At 40.0% G+C, this 23864-nt stretch overlaps 1 protein-coding gene across 1 annotated transcript in view; it reads right to left on the reverse strand.

Moving 5' to 3' along the window:
* Window positions 1-23864, reverse strand: part of slc25a13 (solute carrier family 25 member 13) — a 258563-nt gene that overhangs the window by 79610 nt on the left and 155089 nt on the right. Inside the window, exons 10-11 of the mRNA XM_072575450.1 lie at window positions 11902-11986; window positions 11356-11514 (exon numbers count right to left, since the gene is read on the reverse strand). Coding sequence (XP_072431551.1) covers window positions 11356-11514; window positions 11902-11986 — 244 coding nt within the window. The remainder of the gene's footprint in view (window positions 1-11355; window positions 11515-11901; window positions 11987-23864) is intronic.

Raw genomic sequence — 23864 nt, forward strand, 5'->3', positions numbered from 1 at the left:
TGGTAAGTTTTAAGGTGGGAAATTACAAAATGTTGTGTCTCATCTGCCTACCCCTTACCCATCTCTCATTCTACCACAAAGGTGGGTTATACAGTCAGCTTATCTCTGAACAAATTGAAGCACTTAAGTGACCAGTTAACAGAAAATGAACTGCCTCATCCCACCTTTACTGCTATTTCTCCAATAGCAGGGGAAGCTCATCTTAATGGACTCATGCAACTTTTACGTTCAGAAAGTGAGTGAGGGACTACCTTCAGAAATCCACTGGGCCCATTATACGTATATAGCCCTTTCCAAGATCACAGCACCCTCAATCTTTACCCTCCAGCACAGGATTCTCAACACAGCCCTCATCTCCTTTGCTGTGATTTGCCAGCTTAGCTTCACTGATATATCATACTTACCTTGAGATCTGAATCAGTTTCTTTTCTTTAGGGATTTCATGTAGTTTCAGAAGTGGCCTGCTGTAATCTGACGGCAAAGGTGCCATCAGGTTGCAGTGGTGTGACTTCGTCCTCAGATGAGGGTAGACGTATTACTTTGAGCCAATTAATGCCCCTCCATGTGTAAATTGGATGCTGTGGATTGGCTCTCGACTTGTCTTTCTGTCAAGGGAAGTAATGGGAAAACTGTAACTCACAAAATCCAGTCACGTGGCTCATACTCACAATCTACTATCCCTCTATGCGAAGAAAAGGATGCAAAATTCCAGAAAAATGCAGAATGGGATCACCCTATACTAAGATGCAGAGACTATTACCGTTAAGGAATACTTGCTGATGTGTGCTGCAGGAGGACATGGAGATCAGCAGCACGCTGGAGTGCATGGACACTTGTTAGGGAAAGATGGAGGTCTGCTAACTAACTGGTGTCAGGACTGAAAATCACACTGCCACACAGCACATAAAAATCACTCATTTTGACACTGAAATCTACCAACTGAAATCTGAGAATTTGTATAATAATTCCATTAAATCCTTTCCCCATATCACTTTCATTTTATATCTTTCATCTTACGCTGATCCTTCTAGCAAGGCACTGGAAGTGGTACAGGAGGAAGTCAAGGAGTACTCAGAAAAGTCTCTGGTATTTTTGCTTTGTGTTTCTTAATATTGAATTAGAAATATGAGAGAGGTTGTCCTGTCGGGAGTTTTCTATAGACCTCCAAACAGTTTCAGAGATATAGAAGATAGAATAGCATAGATGATTCTCGATAGGAGTGAGAGTAACAGGGTAGTTGTTATGGGGACTTTAACTTTCCAAATATTGATTGGGAATACTATAGTACAAGTACTTTGGATAGGTCAGTTTTTGTCCAAATTGTGCAGAAGGGTTTCCTGACACAGTATGTAGACAGGCCAACAAGGGACGAAGCCACATTAGATTTGGTACTCGGTAGTGAACGTGGTAGGGTGTAAGATTTGGAGGTAGGTGAGCACTTGGGTTATTGAGATCACAATTCAGTTACGTTTACTTTAATGATGGAAAGGGATAGGTATATACCACAGGGCAAGAGTTATAGCTGGGGGAAAAGGCAATTATGATGCGATTAGGCAAGATTTAGGATGCATAAGATGGGTAAGGAAACTGCAGGGGATGTGCACAATTGAAATATGGAGTTTATTCAAGACCCAACTATCGTGGGCCCTTGATAAGTACGTACCAGCCAGGCAGGGAGGAAGTTGTTGAGCATGGGAAGCATGGTTTACTAAGCAAGTTGAATCTCTTGTCAAGAGGAAGAAGGAGGCTTATGTTAGGATAATATGTGATGGCTCAATTAGGGTACTTGAGAGATACAAGTTAGCAAGGAAAGACTTCAAGAGAGAGCTAAGAAGAGCCAGGAGGGAACATGAGAAGTCATAGGTGGATAGGATTAACGAAAACCCTAAGGCTTTTAATAGCTATATCAAGAATAAAAAAATGACTAGAGTAAGATTAGGGGCAATCAAGCATAGTAATGGGAAGCTGTACATGGAGTCAGAGGAGATAGGGATGCGTTAAATGAATACTTTTTGTCAGTATTCACACCAGTAAAAGACAATGTGTTCGAGGAGAATACTGAGATACAGGCCACTAGACTAGATGGGATTAAGGTGTATAAGGAGGAGGTGTTAGCAATTGTGGAAAGTGTAAAAATAAGTAATCCATTGGGCCAGGTGGGGTTTACCCTAGGATTCTCTGGGAAGCCAGGGAGGAGATTGCCGAGCCTTTGGCTTTGATCTTAATGTCATCACTGTCGACAGTAATAGTGCCAGAAGACTGGAGGATAGCAAATGTTCAAGAAGGGGAGTAGAGACAACGCTGCAAATTACAGACCTGTGGGCCTTACTTCAGTTGTGGGTAAAGTGTTGGAAAGGATTATAAGAGATAGGATTTATCATCATCTAGAAAGGACTAACTTGATTAGGGATAGTCAACGTGGTTTTTAAGGGTAGGTCATGCCTCACCAACCCTATTGAGTTCTTTAAGAAGGTGACCAAACAAGTGGATGAGGGTAAAACAGTTGATGCAGTGTATATGGATTTCAGTAAGGCGTTTGATAAGTTCCCCCAAAATAGGCTATTGCACAAAGTACAGAAGCATGGGATTGAGAGTGATTGAGCAGTTTGGATCAGAAATTGGCTAGCTGAGTTTAATGCAGAAAAGTGTGAGGTGATTCACTTTGGAAGGAGTAACAGGAATGCAGAGTACTGGGTTAATGATAAGATTCTTGGTAGAATAGCTGAGCAGAGAAATCTCAGTGTCCAGGTACATAGATCCTTGAAAGTTGCCAGGTTGATACGGTTGTTAAGAAGGCATACGGTGTTTTTGCTTTTATTGGTAGAGGGACTCAGTTTCAGAACCATGAGATCATGCTGTAGCTGTACAAAACTTCGTACGGTCACATTTGGAGTAGTGCGTACAGTTCTGGTCACCGCATTATCGGAAGAATGTGGAAGCATTGGAAAGGATTGAAATGAAGTTTACGAGGATGTTGCCTGATATGGAGGGATGGTCTTAGGAGGAAAGGCTGAGGGACTTGAGGCTGTTTTCTTTTAAGAGAAAAAGGTTGAGAAGCAAGTTAATTGAGACATATAAGATAATCAGTGGGTTAGATTGGTTGGACAGTGAGAGACTTTTTCCTTGGATGGCAATGGCTAGCAGCAGGGGACGGAGCTTTTTAAATTGAGGGGTGATAGATACAGGACAGATGTCAAAGGAGTTTCTTTACTCAGAGTAGTAGGGGCAACTTTAAGGGCATTTATGTGGTCATTGAATAGGTATATGGATGAGAGTGGAATAGTTTAGGTTAAATGGGTTTCAGGTAGGTTCCACAGGTCAGCATATGGGCGGCACAGTGGCATAGTGGTTAGCACTGCTGCCTCACAGCGCCTGAGACCCAGGTTCAATTCCTTCCTCAGGTGACTGACTGTGTGGAGTTTGCACGTTCTCCCCGTGTCTGCATGGGTTTCCTCCCATAGTCCAAAAGATGTGCAGGTCAGGTGGATTGGCCATGCTAAATTGCCCGTAGTGTTAGGTAAGGGGTAAATGTCGGGGTATGGGTGGGTTGCGCTTCGGCGGGGCGGTGTGGACTTGTTGGGCCAAAGGGCCTGTTTCCACGCTGTAATGTAATGTAATCCAATTTTATTAAAAAAAATAACATTGAGGGCCAAACGGGCTGTACTGCACTGTAATGTTTGATGTTCTACATAGAATTTCAACTCTCAAAAATGATTGATAAGTAATGTAAGGTTCAATTTACTTGAACATCTCAAACAGGTTTACTTAAGAGACAAACTGATAACATGTAGTTACAGAGCGATTTATCTGAACATTCTTAGTCTTGCATTCTGTTGCTTTGATACCTCTAGGCTGCCAGTCACATGGGTGTCTTTGGATCATTTGCATACTGAGCTCGTCAAATAGTAACAGAACAGAGGTTACAACACCTAGGAAACATTGCCATATAGTACAAATGCATTATCCACTGAGTGAGTTAAAAACTAAAAGAACTACAGTGCCGGAAATCAGAGACAAAAATAGAAATAGCTGGAAAAGCTCAGCATGTCTGGCAGCACCTGCGGAGAGAAATCAGAGTTAACGTTTTGGGTTGATTGACCCTTTCTTAGATGGTAGCTAAGAAAATGTTGGTTTATATGCAGAAGATAGGGTGGGGGAGGGGGTAAGGAGTAAACAATAGGTGGGGATAGAGCCCAAAGGGACAGAAGAACAGTTAGACAGACAAAGGAATGGATAACGATCTAGCTAGGAGGGTGGATAGCTATTAATGGGGACTGTTAGTGGCTAACAATGGGAGGCACATGAATCTTCTAGCAACCAGCTGAACATTACCAGCCAAACATTAATGGACCAAAGTCCCTTTTAATTGACAAGTATTGCTGGTTGATACAATGGAAACATGAATACCACGGAAACATGGAAACATGATGGCACGGTGGCACAGTGGTTAGCACTGCTGCCTCACAGCGCCAGAGACCTGGGTTCAATTCCGGACTCAGGCGACTGACTGTGTGGAGTTTGCACGTTCTCCCCGTGTCTGCATGGGTTTCCTCCGGGTGCTCCGGTTTCCTCCCACAGTCCAAAGATGTGCAGGGTCAGGTGAATTGGCCACGCTAAATTGCCCGTAGTGTTAGGTAATGGGTAAATGTAGGGGTATGGTTGGGTTGCGCTTCGGCGGGGCGGTGTGGACTTGTTGGGCCGAAGGGCCTGTTTCCACACTGTAAGTAATCTAATCTAATCTAAATTTACACAGTTTCTAAAGTCTTAGAATCTATATTTCCATCTTCAGGTGCTTATTCATTTCCCTTCCTCACATCATTTTTAGTTATTTTGTCAATCACTTGAAACCTGCAGTCTTTGGTTCTCAAACCTTTCACTAATGGGAACCGTTTCTCTTTGTCTTTTCTGTCGTATTGTGAATGATGCAGAGACCATTACCGTTAAGGAATACTTGCTGACGTGTGTTGCAGGAAACTACCCAACCTCTCCTGCCAGCAAAAATAAATCATCAATATGCAGATTGATTGACAACTGAGGATTCTGGTGAGCAGATGGCTTTCATTAAGTGCGTCTGCGCCTCCTTTTGAGTCCCTCACAGGGGGTGAAAAGCCAGCTCCACAATGAATTCCCTTTGACCCCGAGAATCTTTCCATGGATATTAGAGATGGAGTAGGTGCAGAAGACTAAACTGGTGAAGAACGAAATCATCATAGCATCTACAGGGAAAGAATACACACCCATGAAAGACTAGCTAAAAACTCAGGGAATGATGGTCTCCCTGTGAATGGGTCTTACCAGCAAGTCACTGATGCTGTGATGGCAAATTGGGTGCTACAATATCCTTCAACTGGGGATGTGGCAAAACCCAGTACACTCTGAACCTGAGATACCCCATCAATTGGGAAGCTGATGTGTTGTCCAGCCTGAAGATGAAAGCATCTATCACCGGGGTGATGCAGAGGTGTGTAATCAAAAGTGAGATGCCACAGAGGTCAGTAGCTGGCCGTTGAAAGGATTTAGCCACAAACAAATTCAGGGCCACATTTTTCTTGACTGCTGCAGGCAGAGAGTGACAATTAGTAGTGCCAGATATAATCTCAACAATGATGAGGGCACAGAATTTTGCGGCTATTTGTCTAGGAAGTTGCAGTCTCCTTCAAAACTAGTTCTCAATCTTACTCAGCAAGCCTTCTACGGTCCTTAGACATCTTCTATAGCTCTTGATGTCGGGACTCTGCCTTTTCTACTGGGAATTGTTTTTATTATTCATACATGAGATGTGGGTATCACTGGCTAGGCTAGCATTTATTGCCTATCCTAATTGGTGTGGATAAGGTGATGCTCACCTCCAACAATCATATTCATTTTCCATTATGCTTGGCTTGTCTCCAACCAGAGAAGATTTTTACCTACTTTCCAGTGATTTCAATTTTGTCAGAGCTCCTTGATGGTATACTCAGTCAAATGCTGCCTTGATATCAGTCAGTCTCTTCTCACCTCTATTTTCAATAAATTTCATTCCAATTCAAGCTACCTTTTTGTGACTTCATTCATAGTCTTTGTTAGGAGGAGGCAACTTGTGATCCACAAGATCCTCATTGCTTGGTAGTACCAAACTTATAAGTTGCTAAAAAGAGACAAAAACAAACTTTTTCATCTTGTACAGAAGACTAGGATGCAAAACAAAGACTAAATAAACAGACATAAATTTATAGACGAGGATAGAAGAATAAGACTGGTTGAACCATCACTGGCATGGAAATGCAGCAAGTGCAGTGAATGTCAATTTTAATTCTCTGACTGTGACTGGTCAAGGTGTTACAATAGGAACACAGCAGAAATTGATCATTACTATGATCCTTTATTTTCCCATTAAAAAAAGGTATAATGTATGTATGAGTTACTTTGCCGACATGAATCATGGTGCTGAGTATTAATATATGCAGTCTCTCTCATATCCAAATGCTAATTCTTAGCATGGTCCAAATTATTATAAACTGATTTCCAGTAGGAGAATCACCTCTAATGGCTTGCAGGCACATGCTGATTAAACACAATTGGCATGCTGCCCACTGCGAATGTCAATGGGATGTGTTGTTTGATATGTTTCACCGATATATACATCACTCCAGCGCTAAAATGCAGATATCAGATTACTCACTTACATGGTAGGCAAAACGCCTTATTGGTTTGATGGCAGCACCTTCTTAGTGGGGAAAAACACTCACCGGTTTACTGCAAAGCAGAAGTGAGAGAGTTCTCTCTTCAGCTATTCACATTTTTTAGACACCTTTCCATAGCAGGGTAATATGAAGTACACTGGGCAGCATTTAGAACCAAAAACAGTGGACACAGGCCCTTCCACAAGTAATTTGCAAATAATAACAGCAAGTTAAGATCCTTGTTGCTCAATGCCTTCCCCTTCTGCAATGCCAGATTCTACATGCACAGCAACCATGATATTCAAAGTCCTTTCTGAGGCACAACAAGGGGAGCAGAAGATCAATATCGATAGCTTAATTGCATTTCAGAAGCCCTATGGTCTACTTGATAGTTCCTAGGAACTGTGCACACAACTGAAGGATCTTTCAACAGTGGTCATGTACCAGCTGAGTGAATGGGAGCTCTTATTATTAACATGAGCACTCAATGACAATTTGCATTTAGGAAATTCAGCGACAGCACCCATCACAATAGATCTCTCCATGTGACTCTGTAAATCAATGTTGTAACAGACAGATTCGCAAACCCAACACACTTCAACAAAACACTGGTGACCCCCCCCCCCCCCCCCCCACACCTTCATTCTCCCAATGTGCCAATTCTGTTCCCAAAGATATCTCCAGTGGGTTACTGGAAAGAAGCAGAGGACTAATATTTCAGAGCCACAATGACCTTCGCACCATTGGTACTGGATGTCTACAAAACTGAAAAAGTCACAATTTGTTCTGGTACATAAATCAGCAATGGTCTTCCTTGGGAATAGTTGCCTTTGTTGATACAGTCAGTCAGATATCTGGAACTAGCCATGCTTCAGATGACTGTAAACTCTTCTGCTCACTGGAGGCTGTTTATATACCAGTAAATGCCCTTCTTTGACACCCCCAACACAAACATTGGTCCTCATAGGCCAGGAGTCGGCCTATGGCTGGATCTCACTTCCCCTCATTGGGGCCAGAAACATGGTGTATGAAGTGCTTGGAAAGCAAACTCTTTAACCATGAAAGGTTTAGTATAAAGCTGGCACCAGCCCCTCCTTTCCCTTGCTTCTTCTGAAAAGACACTACTGTACCAATGACACTGCGGCAGCACAACCCTTCCCCACTCTTGCTTAGGTGCCACTGCCTGCATTGCTCCACATTCCCTGTCATGACCAATTTGTTCCTTTTTTGTTGTTGGATAAAGCCAATACTGAAACCCCGCTTCCTTGCCATCTTCTTTAAGTGAATGAAGCTTGGAATACTTGTCTTTTCAATGCATCACTGGCAAAATCTGAAATACATTGCACAACTGATGATAATTGACCAGTTAGGTCTATTAATTATCTTCCCATTATACTGGAGCTTGAAGTCTGTTCCTCATGTGTGACAATGTCACTCCTTTAACAAGGTTATACTGTCCTTGGTTTTTATTTTCAGAAAGGTCATAAAAGACATATTCCGAAAAGTCTGGGCTTGAAGGATTTTAGGGCCATTTTGATTATAGATAACAGATACTGCCTCAGACAAAAATCTTTCAAATTAAAAAAAAACTTGTACAATGAAAGGGAAATCGGCAGTTCTTCCAACTCAGCTTTACTCTGGTTTGGTTTGGTTAGCAAACAGTTGTGTTGTAAAAGCTGCTGGACCCAAAGAAGCAGGTCCAGGCTGGTACTCTCTTTCTGATTTCTCTCCTATAAGAATCTGTGTTTGATTTTACTTTTTGTAAAAAGGATGTGTATGGGAATTGTTGCAAGTATTGAGAATAGCATCATTAAGTTGGGATAACCTGTTGGGTTTTCAGATAGATTAACTTATTCTGTATTCTGTTCTCTTGTCTGTGGTTCATTCGGTAATCTTGTAAATAAATGCTGTTTTGTTTAAAACTAAGTGGTTTGACCAATTGCATCACTCTGGAATATTCACTCTTAAAACAACTAGCAAGTTAAGATCTGGGCTACTTTGTTGAAATGTTTTGAGGGGGTCAAGCCTGGTTCATAACACGTTAGCGGCATCAGTAAAATAAGCAAGCACATGAAGTTAGTCAACTTGGATCCAGTATTTTCTACTGATATATACTTTCTCAAGCTTCTGGAACTGTCCCAAACAACCCTGTAAAATTCTGACAAGAAGGTCAGATTCCCTCTCCTAATTTTGAAAATACTTTGAAAATGACATCACCCAAATAATCATAAGTACAATTGTCAAAATGTACACATACTGACAGCAAGGAAGAGTATTTTTCCCCACATGTAATATTGGTATTATTATACAGCTCAAGAGGTTAACTGTAAGTAGACCGAGTGTGCTACTCAAGGATTTAACAATTCTTCAAACTTAATGCTCAATTTGTGGAAATCTATTGATAACCAGTTTGCAATGTTTTCTCAGCAATTCACAAAGTTAACACTGAATTCAATATCACAAGAGTTCATAAAGAAAATGAAACATAATAGAAACAAAGCAAAGAAAGTTAACAGTTTTGTTACAAAGATGTAATATCTCAAATATTAACTCAGAATATAATTAAGTGGATAAACATCTGTATTATGTTATGGTGCCTGATATGTAGGCTATTCATTCAAAAGACGGGAAGGTCACATCAAAGAGCATATTCATTTGGCTGTTCACAACAAGTGAATGCACTGCACTCAACCAATCCATGCTCGTAAAAAGGGCAACACACGTGTAACTCTGCAAATGGGCATTTGCTGAATAATTCTCAACGTGAGGAATTTTATTGATAGCTAATTTAGATTGTTATTCACATTTACAATATGGTGCACTTCAATGTAGCATATCAATACACAGGGCCCTCTTCTTTGAAGACAGAATAAACATGTACGCACACACAAAGCCTGCTTCAACTCAGAAAAGGTGACAGGCATTCTCCAGTCCAGTTCTCAGGGCAATTCCCTGACCAATTAGAATCAACTTGCCTGGTTTAAAATTCAAACAAAGTTTGGCATTTTCCATGGTGATACCTCAATCAATCACAGTCCACTTGTTGAGTCTTAGAGTCACACAGCACAGAAAAAGACCCTTTGATCCAAGTCAATGCCGACCATAATCCCAAACTAAACCAGTCCCACCTTGTTAAACACTTTCACTCTTTCGTCTCATGCAGTATGAGTGCTGGTTTTCCCCTTGATTTTCTTCTGAAAGGTCCTGATGAGTGCAAGACAAAAAGTTTCAACAAAATGTGTCTTCTTCCATAAATACTCAGGTTCTGCAATTCCGAACGATGATAAATATCTACATCTTGTATTTTTGGAAAGGCCATTTTGCAAAGCAAAGATAACTAGTGGCTGCAGGGAAAATGGTTACCTTTGCAAAGAATATAAGTTGCTCAACTAGAGTTAACCGGTCTATAATACTTACAGAGAAAGATCACATAACCCAGTTTGTGGATGCAATGAAAATATTACATTTGTAAATTTAGAGTCTGAGATAAATAGCCTAATGAGCAATGTGCTTTCATCCCTCTCTTTTAAGCATGACCACCTCAAGTGGAACATTGCTAAAGAAGCATTTGAAATATACATCACCATCTCCAGAAACATAATTTCAGCCATCCATAACCTGATGGATATAGCAGCACTAATGCAATTGGCTTGTATGCAAAGTGACTTCAGCTACAGACTAGCATTAGGACAATCCATAATTATTTTTCCTAAATGTATTTGAGCTGTAGGGAGAGGCTGAATAGGCTGAGGCTAATTTCCCTGGAGCATCGGAGGCTGAGGGGTGACCTTATAGAGGTTTATAAAATCATGAAGGGCATAGATAGGATAAATAGACAAGGTATTTTCCCTGGGTTGGGGGAGTCCAGAACTAGAGGGCATCGGTTCAGGGTGAGAGGAGAAAGCTATCAAAGGACTTACCTAACAGGCAACTTTTTCACATGGTGCATGTATGAAATGAGTTGCCAAAGGAAGTAGTAGAGGCTGGTACAATTATAGCATTTAAAAGGCATCTGGATGGGTATATGAATAGAAAGGGTTTAGAGGGATATGGGCCAAGTGCTGGCAAATGAAACTAGATTAATCTAGGATATCTGGTTGGTATGGGCGAGTTGGACCGAAGGGTCTGTTTCCGTGCTGTACATCTCTATGACTTTATGACTCGAATTGGCCAAAGTACATTTAAAATAACTCTCCACAGAATTTTTATATCTCTTCCCTAGACTTAGAGGTTGTGAACAGAACTAACTTTCAAAAAGGATAGATATAGATATTTGAACAGTTTCAACTCTTTGTTAATAATCTTTACATCTTCACTTGTCTTATTTGCAATAAACTCCTTTTTCATTTATAACTAAAGGAAACTGGGTGGCTTGATTCTGTTACTGAGCTATATGCGGTCTGATTTAAAGATATATGATTGGTAATACCTCTTCCCTTTTTAAATTCAAATGTTGTCTGTCAACTGGAGGATTAAGACAAAGAAAATAATCAAACCATCCTTCTTAACTAAGTTGTAACCAGTTTAAATTGTGAGCAGTTCTAGGAATGGCGACGTATTCTTCAAGCAAAATGTGTGGACAGGATTTATCAAATAAGTGGTAATCTCTGCTGCCTAGAACAGAGGGATCATATTTCCTTTGAAAAGTCCTGTCAATAATGTGTACTGACTGCAGAACAATGCACAAACTGACCTCTATAAAGTCCAATTACGCCTTCATATCGCAGCACTTTCCTGAAGCAATCAAAGCTGTTATGGTACATAATCTCTTCCACAAATGCTCCTGTGGAACGTTGATTTTGCATACGAGTTTTCACTAGGTCAATTGGGTAGACAGAAGTGGCACCTGTGGCTGTAGAGAAAAGTATCAATAAAGTTATTTTAACATCTATACAAACGGAGTCAAAGCAAGAGACACAAAATTACCCCCATAGTAGAATCTAATTCATCAATTAGGTTCTTTTCATCTGCCAACTTTACAAAGAAAGATTTTAATAAAAATTGTATCAGAAGTATTCTAACTCATTATTAACTTGCGTCTGAAGCCAATCTGGAGCCAAGTGAGACAGAAATATTGCCTTTGATTTGTGGCAGTTTTAAAAGCATTTATATAAAGGTTACTATGATATGGTCTCTCATCAATACAATGAAGAATCTAACCCAAAGGAAGGTACAGAAGGCATTTTTAAATACAGAAATTGTGTATATATTCAGGGAAAGAAAATGTTTTTTGACTAACCTCCAGCAATTCCACCAAGTATAAATCTGTATGCTGACTCTGCCACATCCATCAGTACAGAATGACCTGTGCCACTTTGAGCCAGCTTAAAAATAAATCAAAATTCTGAAAAGACAACAATCTACAAGGTTTGGGGATTTCACTACTTTCACAAGTTCCAAATACTAAGCTAGTGCGCTGCAGTAAAGAACAATTAAATCTATTCAGTCTTAAGATAAAGGTATTTGATGTTACAATTTGTGCTAATTCCTAATAAAGCTACAAATCAAACCATTTAAGTAAACAGTTTAAAATGCCTCCTAATATCCTGAGGATAGGTGTTACAACCCATGCCAAGACTTCAATGCAAAAAAGATCAGAAATGTTGCTGTTACTCTGGATGTCTACATTGTGCACAACTGGAACAACTGGGTTTTCATTACTTCTCCATTGCATAAATATTTAAAAAATACTTTTGAAAAAGGTCCAGCTGATACTCCAATAATTTTCAGATTGCATCCAATTTTCAGACACAGGTATTCATTTTGCTCTAATTTATGTAGTCTTGCAATTTCCTCTGGCTCAAAATTGTAATGCATCAAGCTAGGCCCTGCCATTTAAATGGAATTTAAATTGCATTTTGACAATGACAATAGCATGAACCTTAGCTTTCAGTTGCAGATCATGTCTCAATAAAGGTGGATGCAAAAGACAGAGAATCTGCATTTCAGAGATCACTTTTTGCATTGGAGCAAACATTTCTCAAGTGATTTTGTTTTTATTTTTTAAACTGATTTTGACAGTAATATTACTGAATTCATCAAGTACTTCATTTGTGGACTTATGAAAAATGAGTACTTGACATCAATACAGGAGTGCAGTAATATGGCCTTTGAGGATGATAATCGTGAAAGCAAGTATGAAACTTGTCTTGATGACAACCAATGAAAATGTCACATTCTGGTCACTAAATTGCTCACCATATTTGGGGAAATTTTTAACTGAGTGAAACGACGGGACAGAAATCATGGGCAGTGTGCTGCACCTGACCTAACCCTCAGCCCTTAGCCTGTCAATGGGAGGTGAACCTGCCTTCCCCCACCACCCCCCCCCCCCACCCCCGACCCAAGCATAATAGCCTCTCCCCCACCCAAGTATAGTGCCTGCACCCTGACCTTAACACTGCGGTCCCCAGAAAGCACCCCTGTACCAGACACTGAGTGAGTGCAAAATCAAAGAAAAATGCAACCATGTCAGAAAGTTTGCATCATTAACCTATATCTTTGCCTCTGCATGCTCTTCGTCTCCTCCCACTAACTTACTTCCCAGCCTATCTTAGTAGATGGGTCTAGGACCAGTGATTTCAACCTCAGTAAAGGTAATTATAATGATATGAAGGAATAGCCAACTAAAGTTAACTGGGAAATGACATTAAAATTAGGATAGTAGAGATTCTAAGAATATATAATACCTCAAAGGTCCCTATCAAAGTTAGCTACCAGATATTTGTGCCCTACATCCTAATTATTGATATAGTGTAAATAGTTAAGGCCCCAAAACTGATGCTTATCAGATTGTAGTAGTTATACCAATGCCATCTCAAAAATATCCATTTATTTCTATTGCTGGCTGACTGTTAGCAAACCATTCCTTTATGCAATTCACCATTTGATCCCACAACACAATGTGGCACTTTATCAAACAGTGTTAATTAGCTAGTTTCCAATTTTCTGTGACCCTTCCAAAATCTAAGGAAGGTTGGAAATTAAAACCAACTAATCTACGTTTTCAGCAGCAAATTCATTTAAGTCCCAAAGACATAGGCTATATGTTCCTGGGGTCTTGCCAACCTTTAGGTCTAATAATTGGTCGAGCATATTTTGCTTCTTTTTGGTGACTGTTTCATGTTCTTCTGTCTTATTTATCCCTTGATTCTTTAAATACACTTGGTAAACCTTTAAGTTTTCTACAATGAGAACAAACAAAAATGTCTGTTCTTTTCCATTACTAATTTACCAGACTTGCTCTCCAGAGGACCACTACTATCTTTAGTTACACTTTTCCTGTTTTAAAACCTACATCAACTTTCACGACCTGATTCTATATTAATATATAGTGTTCGTTCATACTTTATTTTCTCCCTCATTTTTTTTCTAGTTATTCTTTAAAATCTAGAAGTCATCTAAACCACACTAAACAATGCAGATTTGAACGGTGTTATTTCCTCAAATTGTCATTCTTTCTAACGGGGATAAAGTTTTGCTGAGAGGTTTTATATATTCTTAAAAGTCTCTAGTGTCTGAGAAAGGGTCACTGGACCTGAAATGTTAACTCTGATTTTTCTTTCACATATGCTGCCAGACGTGCTGAGCTTTTCCAGCAACTTCTGTTTTTGTTTCTGAATTACAGAATCCGCAGTTATTTTGGTTTTTGTTAGTCCTGGATGCATCCTGTCACCTGAATGTGAAATTCTATCATTTTATGATCACTGTTACACAGAAGCTCTTTTTTTAAAATATATTTTTATTGAAAAATAATATTTTTTAATATTACAAATGCAAAACAAGACAATTCCAAACAATAAGAAAGAACACCAAAAAAACTTAAAAACCTAAACCGCCCTCATGTACAAATGTATAAATATATACAAAATATATTTTTAAAAACCCAATTAACTATTTAACTAAATAATTAATAACCAACAAACTAATAAATAATAATACAGCTCAGCAAAGCAAAACACTAATTCTCGAATATCGAGAGCATTAATTTTCACATACCCCCTGCAGATCCCCCTCTCTGGATATTGGACTTGTAAGGCACAATCGTTATGGCTATATAAAAGCTCTTACTAGTGTGGCAGACGTATCTGTGTCCATGTAGTCAAAAAATTCTCAGTTTTGCTGTGTACCATACTTGTAAGAAAATCCAAGTGGATATGCACCATAACAATCTTCCTCCTATCCGATAGGCCAGGGGGACATTTGGACACCCAACCTAATGATATATTATTTCTTGCGAAGAAAGTGAGGATGTTGACAAGTTTTTTCTTATGTGCATCTACAGGGAATACAATGGGCAGGCCAAAAGGAGGAGAGATCGGGTCCTTCTCCATCCTTACACACAAAATCCCCTCTATGCACCTGCCACAGTGCTCCAGTATGTTTGAAGCCTACCACAGGACCAGATACAATGAGTAAGAGTGCCCGTACCAACCCTGCACTTGGGGCATGTTGAAGATACCCCTGGTTTAAATTTTGACAAACGATCCAGATCCAAGTGGACCCTGTGGAGAATCTTCAACTTTAAAGCATGGGTCCTATTGCAAATTGATATCTTTCTTGCGTTTTCCCAAATATCTTCCCATGCCTCTGAGGAGACCTCAACATCTATCTCTCTCTCCCACACCCTGCACAGTCATTCAAACTCATCTGCAGGGCTACCCCCTAACTGATGATATAAAGTACTGACAGATAGTGTACTCAGCACAGAGCACCCTCCTCTCTATGTCGGATTTGTAGGGATCAGTCAAAAGTGGTCTTTTTTTGAATAAAATCCCTAACTTAAAAAAAAGGAGGTCCCTGCCTGTTAGATAGCTCATATTTCCATGCTAACTGATCAAACAACGTCATTATGTCTCTCTCAAATAAATCACCCATGCAAGACACACCACTAGCTGCCCAATGTTTGAATCCTTACCGGTCCTCATTTTGTCCAAAAACAGCAAACTAGTAAGGAGGCACTGTGCCTGAGACGTTAGAATATCTAACCATATTGAAAAACAATCCCCACAAGCCCAATCACTCGCGTAAAGTAAAGGTGAGCTTAGTTGATGGTTTTTAATGTCTGGGAGAGCTACTCCCCCTAGTCTGTGAGGCAATTGCAGTTTGGCTAATTTAATGATACTTACGATACCAAATAAAAGAGTTGAACCAGCTGTTTAGTCTCCTGAACATTTGCTTATCAAAAATCGGGGGAGCATTCATATAGGGTACAACAAACGGGGGAGAATATTCATCTTAATAAGGACTATCCGACCTAACCATGGACCAGAAGCGCCACTCATCTTTGAAGTCTTGTTTGATTTTGTCGAATAATTGTTTTGCGAAAGTAAGTTCCTGCTTTGCTGTTTGCATGATCATGGAATTCAATGCAGCATGGCCAACGAGGGCCTGTCAAAGTAAGCCTTCTCGGCAGCCTTCAGTAGTGCAATATGGAGACGTTGCTGCTCGTCCTTCTGTCGCTTCATACTGGCAAAGTAGGAAATAATTAACCCTCAGCACAGGCTTTGGCAGTTTCCCAAAGGAAAGACAAGCTACTAAACGAGCCTGAATTAATGTCTAGAAATGCCTAAATTCCTTAGATAAGTACTCCACAAACTTATTATCCTTAAGGACAAAGGATCCATTTGCCGGTGCTTCAGACCTACTATAGCATCCTTAATCTTAACGAACAGGTACACTGGAGCATGATCAGAGATGGCAATATGACCAATCGTACAAGATGCCACCAAGTCCAGGGTTGCCATGGGGGTCAGAAAAGGATCAATCCTGGTTGAACATCTGTGTGGATTGGAAAAAAGACATAAAATCCCAGTGGGGCGAAGATACCTCCAGACATCCACCAACCCTAACTCCACACACAGATCCACTAATTATTTAGTTTGTACAGAGGGTATCAGGGGGCCTATGGGCAACCTGTCTACCGTGGGATCCATAAGACAATTAAAATCTCCCCCTATAATGATATGCCAGGACTTGAGTCTGATCAATTCAGAGAACACATCTACCAGAAATTTGAGGGGATGGACTGGAAGGCAGCAAACATTTAAAACTCCATATTCTTCTCTGTTTATCAGGGCTTTGAGGATTACAAACCTCTCATGTGTGACTTTAACACATTCTAGTAAATTAAATGGGAGATTCCTCCTAACCAATATAGCCAATCCCCTACTTCTGGTATTAAAAGATGAAAAGTAAACCCAATCAAAGCCACGCTGCTGTAGTTTCAAATGCTCCCTATTATCAAACTGTGTCTCCTGTAATAAAGCAATTTTCACCTTTTCCTTTCTCAGACTCGAGAGTCCCTTTCTCTTCTGAATTGATGAGTGACCCCCACTTGATGTTCCAGGTACACCATTTAATCAAGTCATTAGCCATAACCTTCTGTAGTAACATTTAGATTCCAGAAAGGAGGATCTTAAAGCACAAAGTGCCAAGTCTTAATGTCACAAGATCCATTGAACATAAAAAATTACATAAACTAAAACCACTACAGTTAACAAACCTACAAAGCTATCAAAGACTATATACAACAAAAACCAAAAAAAAAACCAACATATAAAGTGCCAATGGCGCTGAATAGGGAAACTTACCCCTGCCCAAAGGGGACATCTACGTATTCCAAAACCCAAATTCCTATCCCACTGCCAATACTGCAGCCAGGGCATTTAAATACCTGAACCGGGTCTAAACTGCTCGTAAGTAGGCATCTAGCCGTCCCAACAATTTTCCCTCCACCTGGCTAGAGCCACTCCACAAACACAAGCAGAAAAGAAAGAAAATACACCATGAAATAACAATGTGAACAAAGCCATTTTTAAAGAAAAAAAGTTAAATACTCTACTCATCCTTTGTTATAACTTAATTTAGAAATTGAAAGTACACGACCCAAACTCCCCTGAGCAGCGCTTAGACCAAATTATTACCAATAAAAAAAGGAAAAGAAAACCCTGACGGAACTTGCACTTTTTATTTTAAAGAAAAGTAGAGACATACCCTAACAACACTACTATTTGTACATACTAAATTGTTCAGATTAAGTTAATTTGTCCACAGTCTCTTGCCTTCTTTGACATGTCAAAGCAATGTACAAGATCCATCTAAGGCATTCCGAAACATCACTGGATACCTAATGGAATACTGGATCCTGAGTACCCTCAGTCTTTTCTTGATGTTATCACAAGATTTTCTTTTCCGATCACCGCCGCTGAGAAGTCCTGGAAAAACATGATCTCAGAGCCCTCGTAAACTAGGGCATTCAGATCCTTCCCCTGGATTCTGGAAGCTTCCATGATTCTCTCCTTACCTCTATAGTGATGGAACTGCACCAAGCTAGGACGAGGACTTTAGTTCAGACCTGACCTCTGCACAGTGACCCGGTGAGCCCTCTCAATCTTCAAGCTTCTCATTCCAGCCTCCAAGTTAAGGAATTTTGGCAACCAGTCCTCAATAAATTCCACCAGTCGCTCACCTTCCTTACTCTAGCAGACCGACCATTGACTGGAAGGCAGCAAACATTTAAAACTCCATATTCTTCTGCCCATTCTCGAGGGCATCAACCTGATCAAGCAAATTATGGACCTGCGTCTCCAGGTCCTGGGTCCTAACCTTGGAGAAACGGTATCAGCTTCCACTGCTGTGACTCTGTGTTCTACCTCATCCATCCTTTTGTCCAGGTTTCCCAGTTGATGTTCATGCTTCTGCAGCATGATAGAGATTGGGGCCAACTTCTCCTTGCAAGATTTTGCAAGCTCCTTTACCAGGACCTGGTAAGAAATCAAGTTCGAGGCTGAGCCGCGGGCCTGGCCTCAGATGTACCTGCTCTTTTCTTCGGCATCCCTGGACAGCGAAAACCAAGCTAAGATGCTTGCTGGCAGTTTCCTAGGATTCCACGACCTTTCCAGAACACCAGGATATCACTGTTGTCCGGGTAGGGCAGGTAGGACTTTGTCCCGCTTGTGATGCAGTGCAGAGCTCTGTTGTGCAATCTTCCTAGATCACCGCCATCTTGGATCCCAAAGAAGCTCCTTTAATGGAGTAAGTGATTTTGCCAGTCAGATTGAAAACCAAAACAAAAGCGGATGCTGTAAATCAGAAGCAAAAACAGAAATTGCTGCAAAAGCTCAGCAGGTCAGGCAACATCTGTGAAGAGAAATCAGAATTAATGTTTTGGGTCCAGTGACCCATCATCAGAATGACTCCAGTTTCATTACCATAGTTAGAATAGCCTGTTCTGTGATTGTCTTGATGATTGTGTTCTGGAGCCACTGTCTTGAATAGATTCTATGACCGCAATTTCCACACTATTTTGCCAATCTAATTTGCCTAATCCAAATATGGATTAAAGTCAGCCATGATTACTGTGGTACATTCTTACATGTTTCATTTATTTCTTACTGGATATGAAGAGTAACTACTAAATAGGGCAGAGACCTTAAAACTATTCACGCAAGCCACCTCTTGTCTTTTCTATTTTATACTTTTCTTAAACTGATTTTACATCTTGCTTTTTTGAGCTAAGACCATGTCTCCCTACGGTACTATTGGCATCCTTAACTAACAGAGCTACCTGAAATCTTTTCCTAGCTTCCTATCTTTTGAAATGTACTCTTCATTATTCAAGTCCCAGAATTGGTCATCCTTCACAACATCTCAATAACAGTTATGAGATTGCACATATTTATTTTCAACTGTACCAACAATTCATCCATATTTTTGCAAATGCTGCACGCCTTCAGATATAGTGGGGTTACCGCTTTTATTTTACCAATTTGCAATTTTTGAACTGGTACATTATTAGGTTTGCACTCTCATTCCCCTTTTGCCATGCTCCGGTTAGCATAACCCAAGTTACTACCCTGCTTTATTATCTCAATGTTTTCCTTTGATTTGAGATCTTCTCTCATATCATCCTTTCCACTGACTATTTAGGTTAAATCCCTCTCTACATCCCTATTACTTGATTTGCTAAAACACTATTGAAAGAATAGGATCCCTCAAAGATCAGCAAGGCAGCCTTTATGTGGAACTGCAGAAGATGGGGGAGATACTAAATGAGTATTTTGCATCAGTGCTTACTGTGGAGAAGGGCATGGAAGATACAGAATGTGGGGAGATAGATAATGACATCTTGTAAAATGTTCATATCACAGAAGAGGTGGTGCTGGAGGTCTTAAAATGCATAAAGGTGGATAAATCCCCAGGGTCTGATCAGGTGTACTCTAGAACTCTGTGGGAAGCTAGGGAACTGATTGCTGGGCTCCTTGCAGAGATATTTGGATCATCGATAGTCACAGGTGAGGAGCTGGAAGACTGGAGGTTGCCTAGCATTGTGTCACTATTTAAGAAAGCTGGTAAGGAATAGCCAGGGAACTACAGACCAGTGAGACTTTCATCAGTGGTGGGCACGTTGTTGGAGGGAATCCTGAGGGACAGGATTCAAATGTATTTGGATAGACAAGGACTAATTAGGGATAGTCAACATGGCTCCATGCATGGGAAATCATGTTTCACTAACTTGATTTGAGTTTTTTGAAGAAGTAACGAAGAGGATTGATGAGAGCAGACTAGGAGACATGATCTATATGGACTTCAGTGAGGCATTTGACAAGGTTCCTCATGGGTAGACTGGTTAGCAAGGTTAGATCATGCAGTATACAGGGAGAAGTAGCCATTTGGATACAGAACTGGCTTAAATGTAGAAAACAGGGTGGTGGTCAAGGGTTACCTTTCAGACTGGAGGCGTGTGACTGGTGGTGTGCCACAAGGATTGGTGCTGGTTAAAGTGCATTTTGTCATTTATATAAATGATTTGGATCGAACATAGGAGATATGGCTAGTAAGTTTGCAGAAGTCAACAAAATTGGACGTGTAGCGGACGTCGAAGAACATTACCTCAGAGTACAACAAGGTCTTGATCAGATGAGCCAAAGGGTTGAGGAATGGCAGGTGGACTTTAATTTAGATAAACATGAGCTGCTGCATTTTGGAAAGACAAATCAGGGCAGGATTCATTTACCTCATGGTAAGGTACTGGGGAGTGTTGCTGAACAAAGAAACCTTGGAGTACAGGTTCATAGTTTCGTGAAAGTGGAGTTGCAGGTAGATAGGAGAGTGAAGGCAGCATTTGGTATGCTTTCTGTTATTGGTCAGAGCATCAGGTGTTGAGAGGTCATATTGCAGCCATACAGGACATTGGTTAGACCACTTTTGGAAAGTTGTCGGCAATTCTGATCTTGCTACTATCGGAAGAATGTTGTAAATCTTGGAAGGGTTCAGAAAAGATTTACAAGGGTGTTGCAAGGGTATGAGCTGTAGGGAGAGGCTGAATACGTTGGGGCTGCTTTCTCTGGTGCCTCGGAGGCTGAGGGGTGACCTTCTAGAGATTTATAAAATATTGAGGGTCATGGACAGTGTAAATAGACTATTTACCCTAGGATGGGGGAGTCCTGAACTAGAGGGCCATAGATTTAGGGTGATAAGGGAAAGATATAACAGGGACGTAAGGGGTAACTTTTTCACGCAAAGGGTATTGCATGTATGAACTGACCTGCCAGAGAAAGTGGTGGAGGCTGGTATAATTACAACATTTTAAAAGGCATCTGGATGGGTTTATGAATAGGAAGGGTTTAGAGGGATATGGGCCAAGAGCTGGCAAATGGAACTAGATTAATTTAGGATATATGGTTGGCATGGACGAGTTGGACTGAAAGGTCTGTTTCTGTGGTGCACATCTCTATGGCTATCACCTCATGGTTTAGGTGAAGCCCATCCAACCTGCACTGCAACAAAATCTGGTTAGAAATGCAGCTTGAATTTAAAAATATAACTAATTATGTCTGACACGTATAGATCCTAAAACCATTTACATATAAAACAAGGAGTTAATCAAAGACTCCATCACAGTGAGTAACAAACCAGAAAGGTTCACTGTGAAATTAGGATATACCTAGAAGAAGACATAGAACCAACATATATATGCTATTAAGTAAATTCATAGAATAGTACTTAGTATTTATATCTCTTTGAAGTTTTGCTGAATAGGGCCTGGAAAGGGACATGACACCATCACACCCAGGCGTTCACTACAGGAGAGGCAATGGAACCATAAATGCTGGTTAAGTGATGGAAAGATCCTTATTACATGAATGCCATCAAACACTCCAAGACAAGAAATTAAACATCTTGACTGATAAACCTTTAGAGGATTTGTTTAAGATTGAACAATAAGGGAGACTTGAAAGAAATTTCCATGGAAAGGTTAAAGACATCACAAACAAAATGACTAGATATAAGTTCACAATTTCATATATAAATTTTCACTGGATAATTAAGGAACAATATCAAATTACACAGCAACACATTTATGTGGGAAGAACTTATAGAGTAGGTTAACAATCAAATTTACAAAGCAGGAGAGGCTTATACACAATATAAAAATATATATGTCAATATAAAAATAAGACATTTTCACTGAAATTTCTTGAGAGTTAGGAATACTCAGATAATACTTCTCAAAAGATCTTACTTATTATAAATCTTACTTATTATAAATCTTACTTATTCAGAGCTTTAAGGTAAATGTTCCTTTAAATGTTGATCATTTTTGTATACTTAGATATTGTCAGCTATTCTATTCTTAAATGCTGTGAAGTAATGATTCTATGATATTCTTGAATAGTTATAAACAATATCAGGACAGGTCCTAATGGATGTGGCATTATATCTTTAACAGTCTTTGCTATGGAGTATGTGTGTTATTAATTTCCAAGAAAATAATTTCTTTGAAAGCTTCAAATGTGGAATTCACTTACTACTTTTTGTAAGACTAATCCATATTGAAGAGCAGAGTGTTGCAACTGCTAGACAGGCAGCAGTAATGCTGACAATTATTGAGTTGATCCATAAAACTGAGTCTATACAGGGTATGAGAATGAAAGGAAAGCAAGTAGCCAGGGTAAAGAAAGGTCATCTGGGAATGCCCCAAGATCCCCCTTATCAGATCATAAAGGAAGGTACTGAGGGCGAAGGTGAAAATTAAAGGCCTATTTGTTTCCATTGTATTGAGGTAGGATATTTCTGTTGAGAACGCTAGAGCTGTGCAAGAAGTTGAAGCAACTTACTAGGGTTTGAACATTGCAACATACAGTAACACCTGGGAAGAACAAACTACCAGAATACCTATTTAAGCAATTATAGTTCAATGACTTAGTAATAAGTCAAGCTAAGAGTAATTTACAAAAGTGAGGGTAATCTAACCATGACATGCAACATAGTAAAGGCAAGTGATCACATAAACGATATAAGTGAAGGTTCTGACTGAATTCTTAAAGCTGAACAGGAAATTATGAGATCTTAGGGAATGTACAAATTATGTTAGAAATTTGCAGCTAATTTCAGAAAATTAATTGCAACTTTAACAGATTTACTCCAAAAAGAATCAACGGTGGCAGAGTCAACATAGTACCAAAGAACTTCTCGGAAGCTGAAGGCAAACCTAGTAAATGAACTTGGTTGGCTGCCCCTTACTTTACAAAATCTTTTAAAATGGCAACTGATGCTAGTGACCTGGGAGTAGTACAATTTTATTGCAAGATTATGAATTGGGAATAGAAAAGCCAGTAAGATATTTATCAAACTAATTGCACCAATATTAGATGAAGTACTCTAGACTGGAAAATGAGATAACAAGGAGCAAATGGATCTGGTTTATTTGGAGTTTCAGAAGGCTTTTGATAAGGTCCCAGATAAGTAATCCCATGAATGGGATGGGAGGTAGTGGACTGGCATGGATAGAGATTGGATGAGAAAGATCCTGGAGATCTTTCAGATACTGGAGAGTCAAAGTCGCAAGGTGTGGTGTTGGAAAAGCACAGCAGGTCAGGCAGCATCTGAGAAGCCCGAGAGAAGTTTATCAGAATACTTCCTGGGATGGCAGGGTCAGATATATGAAAAAGGACTTGATTTTATAAGAATTAAGAATGATCTGATAGAAACCTGCAACATTCTAACACACTAGACAGGGTAAATGCAGGAAGGATAACCCCAGCAACTGGGTAGACCAGGAATAGGGTCATAGTCTAAGGATATGGGGTAAGGCACTGAACCAGAGTGAAAACAATTCATTCTTGACCCCGAGGAACTGCCTAAGATGAAGAAGAAGAGTGAGGGATTTGCAGGGCCAAGAATTTACATATTGGGGGT

Source organism: Chiloscyllium punctatum, chromosome 8 (assembly GCF_047496795.1).
Source record: "Chiloscyllium punctatum isolate Juve2018m chromosome 8, sChiPun1.3, whole genome shotgun sequence".
Classification (NCBI taxonomy): Eukaryota; Metazoa; Chordata; class Chondrichthyes; order Orectolobiformes; family Hemiscylliidae; genus Chiloscyllium; species Chiloscyllium punctatum.